Below are 13212 nucleotides of genomic sequence, written 5' to 3'. Positions count from 1 at the left end.
AATAAAACAATAATTTATTATTGACGTAGTTACTAAGGTTTTATTTAAATGGAAAATTAATGAATAAAGATGGTTGCCATCTAAATAAATAAAAAATATTTATCTTTTTTGAAAATTGTATATTATTTTCACCCGTAGATCGTGTCGAATTTCTAGTATATATTATTAGTTCTTTTCTAGGTATATCTTTTTTTTTAACGAAGGTAAAATCTTTTATATTTTAGATAGTTAATATTTTAATATTTAGTTATTTTATTATACATGCATGAAATTCATCATCTCCAGAGGACGGTTGAAAATTTAGAGAGAACTTTATAAGAGCTTTATTCAATGATTTGTTGTTCTTGCGTTGCTGAATCATATACACATTCCTTTATCAACCGCAAAAACTCAGTTTAAATAAGCTCAAAAACACTGCCATCGGTAGTTACTGCAACAAATTTCATTTTCTCTTTCCCTCTCAAAATCAATTTGCCTTCCATTTTTTCTCATCATCATTATCTTCTTCTTTTTTCTTCACATCCATTGTATATACAGCCATGAGGCAAGGCTTAAAGCAGAAACAAGAGGTACATTTTTCTTTCTCTAAGCCTCCCCCTCAGAACTTCGTTATTTATTTTCTGGGTTTTTAATTGAGGGAAAATTTGCAGAGAAAATTTGTTGAACTTGGCTGTTTTTTTTTTTTTCGGTTACTGCCCACAGATCTTTAGGCCTGGAACTGTGGTGCGGAAATTGTTCAACATCACTCCTGTGGAGCCCGATTACGGTGCCGATTCTGATGATGGCGACGAGATTGATTCTGACTCCGAAACCCAAGGTCACTCACATTTATTTTCTTTGATCTTGTTCAAAGTTTTAGCTATTTGGATAAATATTATTAGGTCCTAACAATCAGTTTGAAAAAAATAATTAATTAGCCTCTTTAAAAATTGGACCAACTTAAGGCTTACTGGTCGAAGACTCGAAGTCCAGCTTAACTTGTTTTTATGTTTGATAGAAGATATTCTTTTTTTTTATGTATACTATTTATTAAGTTTACTATTAGAATTAGTATTATCTAAATCGGGTCATTAACTTAATAAAAAAATTATGAAAATATCTTTTCATAATTAAAAAAATGTTATAATACTTGAGGGTATTCTAATGTTTATATTTTAATAAAAATCAATTAGAGTATGTATAGAATAGGATTTAAATTAGAATTGTCCATGGGCTGGGCCGAGCCCAACTAAAATTTTAGGCCTATTTGTTAGACTCGATTCGGCCTAAAATTTTGCTCAATCTCGATCCGGATAAAAATGTTAAAACTCGGGTCCGATTCACCTGTATTAATTTTTCTATATTATTTTATATAATATATAATTTTTAAAAAAAATATAATACACCAAAAATACTAAAAATATTAAAATAAATATTTCCATACAAATTAAAAATAAATTAAAAAATATGTATACTTAAATAATACTAAGATAGGTGCAACTTAACAAGCAAATTTCTCTAAAATAGTAACAAAATTAACAATAAAACAATAGTTATACAATATCTGAATAATAACAATAAAATAGTAATATAATAGTGAAATAATAGCAAAATAGTGAAAAAAATAAAAAAAATATAGAAACAAAGCGGTAAAAAAAAAGAAAACAGTAAAAAAATTCAGCATTTTTTTTTTGCATATTCAAGTCAAGTTGGGCCGGACTCGATCCAAAAAAACCTTACCCATAATTTATTATCTCCATAAGTTGTATATATATTAATAATGTTGTTCATTGAGTTAGTGTCGGTTGGTGTCACAAGTCAACTCGACATTAACTCATAATGAATAAAGCCTATTTAATATTATTTATTTGATGTATTTATGTGTCTAAATTTCATTTTACCCATAATTTTATTTAAATTTTTTATTTTAATATTGTACATATTTCATGTATTATTAAGCTTAATTAGTTTCAAATCATATGTTTCATTGTTTATTGTATCTTACTTTTAAACAAACATTTGTGTTTTAAATCTGTAGTTTCCATACGCATATACATGTGATAGGATTCCTAGTCTATATTATTTATTAAGTTGGTGTCACCCTTAATCGGGTCGCCAATTCGGTCGGGGTTTACAACCTAAAAACTAATTAAAATATATGTATACAATGGGATTTGAACTTGCACTAATTAGATTATCAAAACCTTAAATTTACTATTCAACCAAAGTTTTGTTTTAATATATTTTATACATTTTTGTTTTAATATACACAATATATTATCTCCATATTCATACTTACTATTTATTAAGTGTTTTATTGAGTTGGTGTCACCATCGATTAGTAAAATTACGAAAATGCCGTTCTGTAATTAAAAAGGGTTAAAACTATTTGAGGGTATTTTAGTATCTTCATTTTGATAAAAACTAATAAAAACATACATAAGTCCACCCTAATTGTTAAATTAGTAAAATCTTTAATTTACCAGTCAACTAAAACTTAATTTTAATATACGATATACATTATTTTTTGTTTTAATATATACAAATTATTATATTCATAAATTTATTAATTAATTTCAAATCATATGTTTAATTAGTGATTATATGTTACTTTTAAATGAATATTTTTATTTTAAATCTATAATTTCCATACACATACACGTGTTTGATAGAATTTTTTTTTGTATAATTTATATGAAACAAAAATTAAATAATATATTTAATAATCATATCTAAAATACCCTTTCGGGGGGTTGAGTCTAAATGTGAAGTGGGGTTTTGCAGAGACACTTGATCGTGGCAATGGCACAGAATCAACGTCAAGAAGGGACACCGAGGAGGGGCCTCACCCTGATTCGAACGGTAATCATTTTTAATCCCTCACCAATGTTCATGTTTTAATCAATTTGAGTATTTATTTTGTGTTATCAAATTAATCTATATCTAAAATATTTTATACCCTATTTAATATGACTATTGTTTTATATTATGTTTTAATTAACCTTATTTGTTGTTTGTGTTATCAAATTAATCTATATATTTATATTTAAATTAAGCTCCTCATTAGTACCTCAATTCAACTAAATATAAACTCAATTGTGAAATTATTAAAATACCATTTTATATGTAAAGTAGCAATATTAATATAAGAGTGTTTTTGTTTTTTCATTCTTTTAATAAAATACTTAGACATTCAAGTTATAAATTTTTAATTTAACCATTTCAATCAAGGCCTCAATTTTACCGTAACATTTCCATAATATTTTTTATGTAGATTTTTCACTCATATTGTGGATGTGTCATAATTTGGTTATTATTTAAGTTTTTGACTGAATTGATGTGATGAGTTGACCAAACACTAAATTAAAAAATGACTAAAATCCTTTTACTTTTATAAAGTAACAAATATTAATATGGGATATTTTAGTATTTTTATATTCCTTTTTTATAACTATGGTTAGATTTAAACTTAGGACACATTATCTTTAAAATTTCAACCAAAAAATTGTTGGATTGTGATTGTGCTGTGATTTAATTATTTTTAGTTTTCTTAAAATTTTGAGACTTGAATAGCTTCATTTTTTTTAAAGATAAATATCAAAATTTCAAGTTTCAACCAAAATATCATTTAGTTTTAATTTTCTTAATTTGTGCAATTATTTGTAGTATTTTTTTTACATTTACATATTACATACACAATATTTATATTATTCAGCACGAAAACAAATGCATGAATTAATCAAAATTTGATGTTTAGAATTGAATTAAAATAAAAATTTTGTATATATTTATGCAAAATAAAAATTCATAAATTGGTTAAAATTAATCTATAATTTGATATTTATGTACTCTATGTTGTTTACTTATCAAGTTGAAAATAACTTTTGAATACGAGGGTTTATCTAGTCCAAAAATTTGGGTTGTCCCTGGCATTCGGCTTGTTTAGTGGAGTTCTAAATGAAATTTTCTGAACTTTGAATTTTTTTGTGCTTATTTTTTGCATAATCAAAATTTGTTTTTCCCTTATTTTGGGCTCAGATGATCTTCCAAGTTTAAGGAGAAGAAAGTCAGAGACATTCAGGGCACAGTACATAAACACAAAGGAAATAAGGTGCACTGCCTCTCCCTTGTTTGCTTGATTGTGGTACTTCGATATAATATATATGTATATAGTTATGCTTTCCTATGGTTTGTAGCTGAAACATTGTTTTGAATAGAATATGCGTTGGTACCTGGAATGTTGGTGGAAAGGTTCCATCTGGTGACCTTGATATTGATGACTGGATTGATATGAATGAGCCTGCTGACATCTATGTGCTTGGGTAAGTATGCATATCCAACCCTCTTGTTTGATTTATATTGACCCATCTCTTAGTGTTATTCATGTTCATCTTAAAAGTATGACTATTGCTTTATGTTTGCAGTTTTCAGGAGATAGTACCATTGAATGCTGGGAATATTTTTGGTGCTGAAGATAGTCGCCCAGTTCCAAAATGGGAAAACATCATTTGTGACATACTCAATAGAATTCGAACTGCATTTACCAAAATAAAATCCTATTCCGATCCCTCATCCCCGTCGAAGTTCAAGGCGTTCGACGATGTCCCAACCATAGAAGAAGATATAATTCTCGAAAGCGATAGCGATATCGGTGAAGAAATTCATATATTAGATGAAGAACCTAATGGTGTTGATGAAGCCAATAATGGTGCTAAACTTGATAGGCCAGTAGTAGAGCATGATTTGCTGAGGCAATATTATTCTCCAAAGAGGTTAGATAGATTGAATTGCTTGCGGATGGAAGATTGTGGTGAATATGCCAAGGCCTTAATGAGTAAAGTCCGTAGCGGGTTCGGACAAGGTCGAAAACTAAATAGAATGCTTATGAAGACCGAAAGGATCGGTTTCAAGTGGCCTGAACCTCCATTAAACTTGCTATCTCGGCGTGTTTCGGGGCGACCAAAGGCTTTGAAGCGGACCAACATCAAACGTTTGGAAGCAATCAAGTTTGTTCAACCAGATAGTACATGCAAGTCCATAAATGATAATATTGCATCAGAGATAGCTGTGCTTGAAGAAGTGAACCTTGTATCCCTCATTAGTCGGAAACGAAGATCATCGTACGTAAAGATAGTAAGTAAGCAGAAGGTCGGAATTTTCCTCACGATATGGGTCCGTCGGAGTTTGCGCCGGCATATTTATAATCTGAAGGTGTCCACTGTCGGTGTTGGTGTCTTGGGCTACATTGGTAACAAGGTTTGTTCCTTCTTCCAGTAATGCTAGTTTCTTGGATATAAAGAAAATTGGAAAGATAAAAATTAGAAGGGTAAAAAGTTAAAAAGGAAAAATATAATTTTTTTTAGATGGATGTGCTTGAAAGGGAAGAAGAAAAATTGAAACAAAAATTAATTTTCTTTGCATCCATTGCTTAGTAGAATTGAAAAATGAAAAATGCATAATTTTGAATTGATACACACTTCTCTTCTTTTCTCATTTTCTCTCCTCTCAACATTCCTATTTGGAATGATTGATTTTAGGCATTAGAATAGAAATTTATCTTAGTTCAATAACCATTTTGTAATTTTTTGAACTTAAGTGACCAAAATGTAAATTTACTAATAGTTTAGTAACCTTGAGTACAATTTTCCCCTAGATTCTTTTAAAGTTTTACTATCTATTTGGAAGGCTCCACCTAATATACGTATGAGTATGACGATTGAATTATGTTGCAGGGATCAGTATCAGTGAGCATGTCCATATATCAAACACTGTTTTGTTTCATATGCACTCACCTGACAGCCGGAGAAAAACAAGGAGACGAACTTAAAAGAAACGCTGATGTGCATGACATCCTAAGACGTACCCTTTTTCATTCCTATTCTACATTAGGACTTCCCAGAGGTATTCATGATCACGAGTGAGTTCTACTTTTAACATCTACTTTCACTGTGAATCAATGGTTATTAGATTACACCCTTACTCTTTATAAATGCTTTGTTTTTTTTCCCTACAGAAGAATAATTTGGTTGGGTGATTTAAATTACCGTATCAACCTATCATATGATGAAACATGCGATCTCATCTCCAACAAAAAGTGGTCCGAGTTAATAAAGCGAGATCAGGTAGTTTATTGCTGTTTTCTTATCAAAATATGAGCTTTGAAGCCTTATTTAAATCTAGTAATTTATGATGACAGCTTGTCCAAGAGCTGCAGAAAGGTGGAACATTCGAGGGATGGTCCGAGGGTGTACTGGATTTTGCACCAACATACAAATATGAGGTAAATTCAGAGAAATACTATGGAGAGGATCCTAAGATTGGGCGGCGAACTCCTTCATGGTAATGCTTAATTAATAACAAGATTTTATTTTATAAGATTTTATCGTTTGTTTGCCTTACGATTTCTTCTAATTTACCGTAGGTGTGATCGCATTCTTTCGTACGGTAAAGGATTGAGGCAACAGAGCTACTGTCGGACCGAGCTTAAAATTTCAGATCATCGCCCTGTTACCGCGACGTATATGGCCGAGGTTGAGGTATTTGATTCGAGGAGACTGCAGCGTGCTCTCACGTATACCGATGCTGAAATCGAGAACGAGGGAGATGCCGCTGAGGGTACCCAGAGACTGATGTCGAAACCAGTCCGTTGAGATGGATTTGTTATGCTTTTGATCAAGGAACATAGATCAATCTCTGTTTCTGATCGATGTATAGGTCGAGTTGTGGTTAATATTCTCTTTCACATTGAGAATTGGAACCTCTATAGGGATTAGGGATGTGAGAGATGAAGTTGGAGCTTGATTTAAAATAAAAGTTAAAAGAGCTTGTTCAGTAAACCATGTTTACTGATTATAAGATTATTTCGATTCATTTTACTTAAGTTTGAGATTAAAAAAATAAATTAAACTAGTCAATTTAAGTTTCTAGTATCTGATTTATGCTCATATTAGAAACAGGCTTTATTGAAATACAATAACAGCAACAAAGGCAAAAGATGCACTGCTCCATTGTTCTACAAAGTGAAAGCATATAATCAAAGACCCAAAAAGAAAAAAAAATCCTTTTCTGAATAAGAATGGTTAAATTATTTTAATCTACTTTTGTATTAAGATGTTGGTATGTTAAGGACCTAATAAATTTAATGCAGCAAGTGGTTTATTAGCATTTCATTGGTCAGACAAATGAGTTTTTTCTTTCCCATTGTAAAGACAAATATATTTTATTACAAACAACTGAAAAGGCAAGAAAGAGGCATGAAATGCAGGAGAGTAGAGTTAAGGTCTTAAGGATCATCAAATTCATGTGGTCTTTGAGGCTTAATCCATGGTGAGAGCTGCTAACTGCTCAGTTAGAGGGTTCCGAGGCATGGCGTACATGCGATTCAACACTAAAAATGCAACAGTCAACATACATCATTTGGTTGACAATTTGATTTGTGTTCTTATAAGAACTGATACTGTAATTTAAGGGATACGTATCAAACATAAAGAAAGATTTATAAATAAGAAACTAAATAAAAATTTTGTTGCATTGCAGAAATTTAAAATTTTTTGTAAAATCGAACGTTTTGTTTTGTCTATGACAATAAATTTTGTCAAATATAATACTTAGGTTTTGGTTTAGCAGTAATTGTTGATTTCCACTAAAGGAGTGGACTCTTGTTGACAAGTAGGATCAATAAGGAGTATACAACTTTGATGATGGCGGTTCACTCTGGATTCGGGTGGAGAATCACTGTTCTTGGTGGGTAGGGGAGCAGAAAGGAGTGATTGAGGTGAGTTGGAGAAGAAGGTTCTAAGTTTCTTAGTCTGAGCACTGAGGAGGTTGAGAAAACCATGAAGGTGGAAGGGGAAACTGGTAGTAGGGTGTATAAGTGTGAGTATCTCTGGAAAGAGAGGAGGAAATGTTTGGTGGAGGCTGAGACTGATGTTGGGTCGTCTTGTCAGGGTTGAAAGGTGATTGTTGGCTGCCTTGCACAGGTTGCTAAGTTTGTACTTGGGATGAAAGGAGCTCTAGGTTAGGGTTTGATGGATTAATAGAGTATCAGCTAAAGAATGAGTCTTGGTTTTTGATCTATACTCTCGGTATCAATTGTTGATACATGTAATCAACACAAACAAGGTTGAGGAGAAAGTGATGGTTGCTTAGAGGTCGATTCATCTATGATAAGCGAAGAACCGGAGAAAGGAACAAGAAAGGACAGACTCAGGAGGATTTGAAGAGAAGGTTGTGTGGAGTCTAGGTTATCAAGTAGAGTGCTTGAGGAAGAAGGAAAAGATTCCTTGCTCTTCATGAGCTGGGGTATATATAGGGGTAGGTCCCCTTCTATATAGTGCGATGTTACCTACAATACAAATGGCAAACTGCCCATGTGGTCGGCTTAATGGCAGATCTGTTCCATATTAATTGTTGTTGAGTGTAGTACTGTGTAACCCTACTCTAATATTTTCCTTACTGAAGTTATAACGAGATTATAGTCTTCATGGTCCTTCAATGGTCCACTTAGTGGATAAAGAGTGGCCTATTGGAGACCAAAAGCGAGTGGTCTTCTTGCAGGTTCCCCCAAGTACACGGGTGGCTGATCATGCATGACTAGTCGGATGATCACCACTAAGGTACAAAACGGAGGGTCATCCACGAGTGCTCACTAAGCCATACCTCGCGCTACCACATGTCCAAGCTAAGGTAAGGATATAACAAATGTGTTTTACTATGCAAATTGAAATGTTCTAAATATTATGTAACAAGCAAACCCTTAGACTTGTATGTTTCTCACACAGATGCAAAAATCCTAAACCATCCTTAATGCTTTATGTATTTACAATACCGTATTCTATTAGGCTATGTTATTCAGAGTATCCAAACATTTGGCACTTGTGACCAACACATTCAGACATGAGTACGAACATATGATCCTTTAAGCAAAGACCCTCTAAGTACATGAAAAAGCTTTAGAACAAATTTAGCATACTCGTATCTGATAGACCTGATCCGAGTCTGAGCAATAGGCCACCACCACCAGGCTAGGTTTATACTACACAACCTATATAAACCTATAGCTGCACTTGAAGGCTACAATGCCTCAAAAAGTCAGGAACTCAAGAGCAAGGGCTTTGTTAACCAGTACTGCTGAAACCTCTGACGTGCATACTCCAGGTAGTTGAAGTCTATCTTGTTTACATGACCCTGTACATACAATGCGTGGATTAGTCTGCAAAATCTCTCCCAGGAAGCTAATGGAACTATGGAAATATGAAGAAAGATTGCGTGCAGAAACACATACTGAGATGATTCCCCATAAGCCCCAAAACAGATGATTAGCAAGAGTGTATTTCTCGGCATCGCTAAGTAGCTGCTCCACTTCGGCATCACTGTATTCATTTCCTGCATGCATAGCAATCCAGCAAAACAGGTACTCTTAAACCAATTCAACATATAATTGGACTTTGTTTAAACAAATAACACACTTCACAAGTACTCAAGACTCTATTTATGCTAGGTTCTCAACAAATACTTTTTTCTGTACAGTTGACAGAGAATGATAAACTAACCCGAAGATGCCAGATACGCAGAGATGAATCTTTGGCGCTCCTCCAGATCTGTTGTTCAAATGCAAAAGGAATAGGTATAATTCGACCCAAAAAAGCACGATATCTTTTAAACCATTTACAGGACGTTTTTAAAATTACAAGAGCTACTCACCAGGGTAAATGCTGTAGTCCAAAATATGGGGTGTCTCAGAATGATAATTTGCGGCCATCTCACAGAAGTGATTTGCAAGGTCATAAGCAACTGGATTGTAACTTGCATACTCATAGTCCTGGAGAAAATAATTCCTTGTAACATTCATAATTGGCACAAAATTTCATTTATCTATTCTGGAAATGCCATTTTTACTTGAAACATGAAGTGCGACATAAATTGCAAGCTAAAATGGCGTGAAATATTTGCAACACAGAACATGTCTTAGGCAATGCAGAAGAGAATACATCAGAAAATTAGCATGGAACAAGAGAAAATTCATGAAAACATGGAAAGGTCATCAGTGATCAGACAATTAAATTCTATAAAAAAATGACAATTAGAGGTATGAATGAGCTGGGCCAAGCTGCTGTCGGGACAGACTTACATATGGTATCTCAACACCATACATATTTGCCTAAACTCGGTTAGACTGAAATATGAGACTCAAATTTTGTTCAAACCCACCCATCTTTGCATATGACTAACCTATGCCATTTAATATTTAATAGTTTCTAAACACAGACAAGCTAACACGTTTAAAAGATGTATACATTATAATATGATATATTTACTTTTCATACTATTTCAAAAAGAAATTACTTTTCATAAAATATAGGTAACATATTATATAAAATAAACTAAAATTAATATACTATAAAATGGAAAACAAGGGGCCGGGTTTGGGTATTTAATGTTGGTGCCCAAGCCCTGTTAGACAAGCCTAATTTTTTTTCCAAACCCTTCTAACTATCGAATAGGGATTCGGGCTTGGACAGGTCTAATAATCACATAGTCAAAGCCTAAAAAGTTATGAAATCCTTATCTAATAAATAGGCTAATCAAGAGACAAATAGGAACTTCAGGAAGGGGCTGACCAGTCCCTTGGCTTATCATACACTTGGTGCAGTTGAAGCTCCGGCTACAATTTCTTATAAATGTGGTTGCCATACAGACCTTATCTGCAATTTCAGTTTACAAAATCTAGAAATAAAGAAAATTTTATGATATACATATTAACTTGTTATTTTGATAAAAATAAGAGTTAGATAAGTGATGAAGCATGAAGTTAAGGAAGCAGATAAACAGCTCAATTGACATATTTGGATTTGGCTGACCATTAATATACAGATGAATCAGTTTAGCCATTTGAACAAGCAGACAAATTGCCACAAGAATGCACATCCATTAACAAGTAGTTGTTCACTTTTTTACACATACTATGTTGATATGTTGACTTCTGACTTAAAGAGTGCAAGAGTTCTAGTCAGAAGAAAACAACTTTCAGATATGCGGATTGGAGGAAAAGTTGCAAATGTTTGTTTAACTAATTATTTCAAGTGAAGTTGATGCTAAACTCTAGAACTGAAAGAACTCTATAGAAACTATATTTGCAACAAAAAATAACTGAACCGAAAACTTACGATTAAGGTAATTACTCTTGTCTCTTCGTCCATCATTATGTTACCGTATTGCAAATCATTGTGACAAAACCCAATCTCTTGATAGCCCTGTGTTAACTCTTTCTCAAGGATGCTGATTTCTTCTTCGAGGCCATCCAAGCCAAATTCTTTAGCTGTGCTTGGGGAACAGAATCTTTTGGCTTGACTAAGCCAAGTTCTGTAAGAAGCAAAAAGGGATTAGATACTTTCAACTCGAAAGATAAAAGCAATAATATCACAAATGCATATTAGTACCTCAATCGCTCCCAGAGAAGTACATTCTTCGGACCAGGCATGTCAAGATTGTTGAACTCTCTCAATTTTGCTGCTATAAGAGATGATATTTCAGGGTCACGGAGGTCAGCAACAGAGAGTGTCTGGTAAAAAGCCAAAAAGCTAGAAATCAGTTATCAGAGCTGACCATATATTTGTGAATAAAAAACTATTCAAATTGTTCATAGTCATGAACAAAGAACAGGGGATAATTTCTCCGTAAATGAGGCAGCATCCTAATTCAGTCTTCTTATCATGGCTCTGGAAAAATGCTCGAGTTTCTAAAATCATTAAGCAAAGAAAGTAGCGACTCGTAATAGAACATCATCCATGAACTGTAGTTAAGATGTGGCAATTCTAACCCATACTACAATATTACAAAAATTAGACACATCTAAGACAAGATTTTGAGAGACAACTTTTACATACCCTGGCATGAATGAACTCCTCAATCCTTCCATCTGAAAACCGCCCAAGAAGCCTAGGTCCTTGACCTAGCTCGGACATGCACTCAAAAGTCCTAATCTCATCATCCCTATTGAAAAACACTTCCACACCTTTGCCATAAACCCGGACCAACACTTTCTGATGCAGATCACCATGATTTGTAGGCCAGTTTATCTGAAAAACCTCGTTAGTCATAGCTCCCTTGAGTGGAAATACATGAAATTCTTCCATATCTTCTATCGTATCTCCCCAAACCGACGCCACTGCTACCAAAACCTTCTTCAGTTCTTCAGGTGCAGAACTTGGAATGAACCCGTTTTTCTTCAAAGCCATTTTGTTTATCTGTCGAAACAACTCGAGATTGACTAACCTTGAGCTGTAAATTAAAACCCCACAAAAGAACACAACATGATTAGACCACACTACACCAAGATGAACATGTATGCACACGAATGTTTCAAAATCTATATAACTGTAATCATTTACGTGTTTAAACTTAGACATAATTATGAAACGAAATTCACAAATACGACAGGGACGCAAAACTTTTTGTTAGATCTATTCGAGAAAGAGCTTCATAAAACTGATGAGATAATAAATTCAACCTGCAGGAAAGAATACAGAATTTACCAAGAACAGAACAAAACAAAACTCAGGCGAAAAGTGAATAAAAGCTATAAGGATTCAAAGCCTGTTAAAATATATTCATAAAAAGGGTTATTTTCAACGAACCTTGGAACATAAACGCCATGCATGGACCAAATACACACACACAAAAAAAAAAAATCAAAGAACCCATTTGATTCAAACCTTCTAGAATTCAAGATAACAATCAAACACCCAGAAAGAAAGGAACACCAGGATACAAGAATGTCGACAAAAGCTAAAAGGGTCAAAGCTTTTCATACTTTAATCAAATCCCAATCTTTAAATAGACCCTTAAAAGGAGTTCAGCATGTCAACCAACACCATGCATGTAATAGGAGGAACTCCTTAATCAAACAACCCATTTCAGAAAAAGACGGCAAAGAACACTGAATTTCACCCAGAAAGAAACATAACACTAAAAGAATTCTCACCAGAAAGTAGCAGCTGGCACACCAAAACCAAAGCCTTTTTCTGTATTGCAGTTTTGAGCACAAGAATCTTTGAAGAAAACAAAAGATGATGAACTATAAGAAGAAAAATAGAAAGACAAGACAAATGAAAGCTGTGATCTGTTGGTTAGCAAAGAGGCAAACAACCAAATGTTGGTTAACTTTTCCCTTTACCGTTGAAATAAAACTCAGCTCTCATTATCGGGTCATTTTCGATGAAAATTCTTCAAGCT

General features: G+C 33.3%; 2 protein-coding genes across 5 annotated transcripts; one reads left to right on the top strand and one right to left on the bottom strand.

Annotated features, from left to right (window-relative positions):
- The first annotated feature begins 203 nt into the window (after positions 1-203).
- Positions 204-8591, top strand: LOC107902567 (type IV inositol polyphosphate 5-phosphatase 3). Its single transcript, XM_041094521.1, has 10 exons — positions 204-569; positions 703-817; positions 2764-2841; positions 4018-4090; positions 4197-4301; positions 4404-5235; positions 5712-5896; positions 5993-6101; positions 6176-6318; positions 6401-8591. The coding sequence occupies exons 1-10, from the start codon at positions 540-542 to the stop codon at positions 6627-6629; spliced, it is 1899 nt and encodes a 632-aa protein (XP_040950455.1). The 5' UTR covers positions 204-539; the 3' UTR covers positions 6630-8591.
- Positions 8592-8747: 156 nt separating this feature from the next.
- LOC107904919 (probable choline kinase 1) lies at positions 8748-13212 on the bottom strand. 4 transcript variants are annotated; one of them, XM_016831440.2, is made up of 8 exons: positions 12962-13212; positions 11865-12258; positions 11418-11539; positions 11145-11340; positions 9682-9799; positions 9531-9578; positions 9263-9363; positions 8748-9165 (listed from the first exon to the last, which is right to left on the bottom strand). In XM_016831440.2, exons 2-8 carry the CDS (start codon positions 12213-12215, stop codon positions 9070-9072), a joined length of 1032 nt encoding a protein of 343 aa, XP_016686929.1. In that variant the 5' UTR covers positions 12216-12258; positions 12962-13212; the 3' UTR covers positions 8748-9069. The 4 variants fall into 4 exon arrangements, with proteins under 4 accessions (XP_016686929.1, XP_016686931.1, XP_016686930.1 ...); XM_016831442.2 differs by lacking the exon at positions 12962-13212 and adding an exon at positions 12791-12909; XM_016831441.2 differs by lacking the exon at positions 12962-13212 and adding an exon at positions 12693-12844.

The sequence above is a fragment of the Gossypium hirsutum genome, chromosome D05 (assembly GCF_007990345.1).
Source record: "Gossypium hirsutum isolate 1008001.06 chromosome D05, Gossypium_hirsutum_v2.1, whole genome shotgun sequence".
NCBI lineage: Eukaryota > Viridiplantae > Streptophyta > Magnoliopsida > Malvales > Malvaceae > Gossypium > Gossypium hirsutum.
This window is presented reverse-complemented; position numbering and strand designations above follow the sequence as displayed.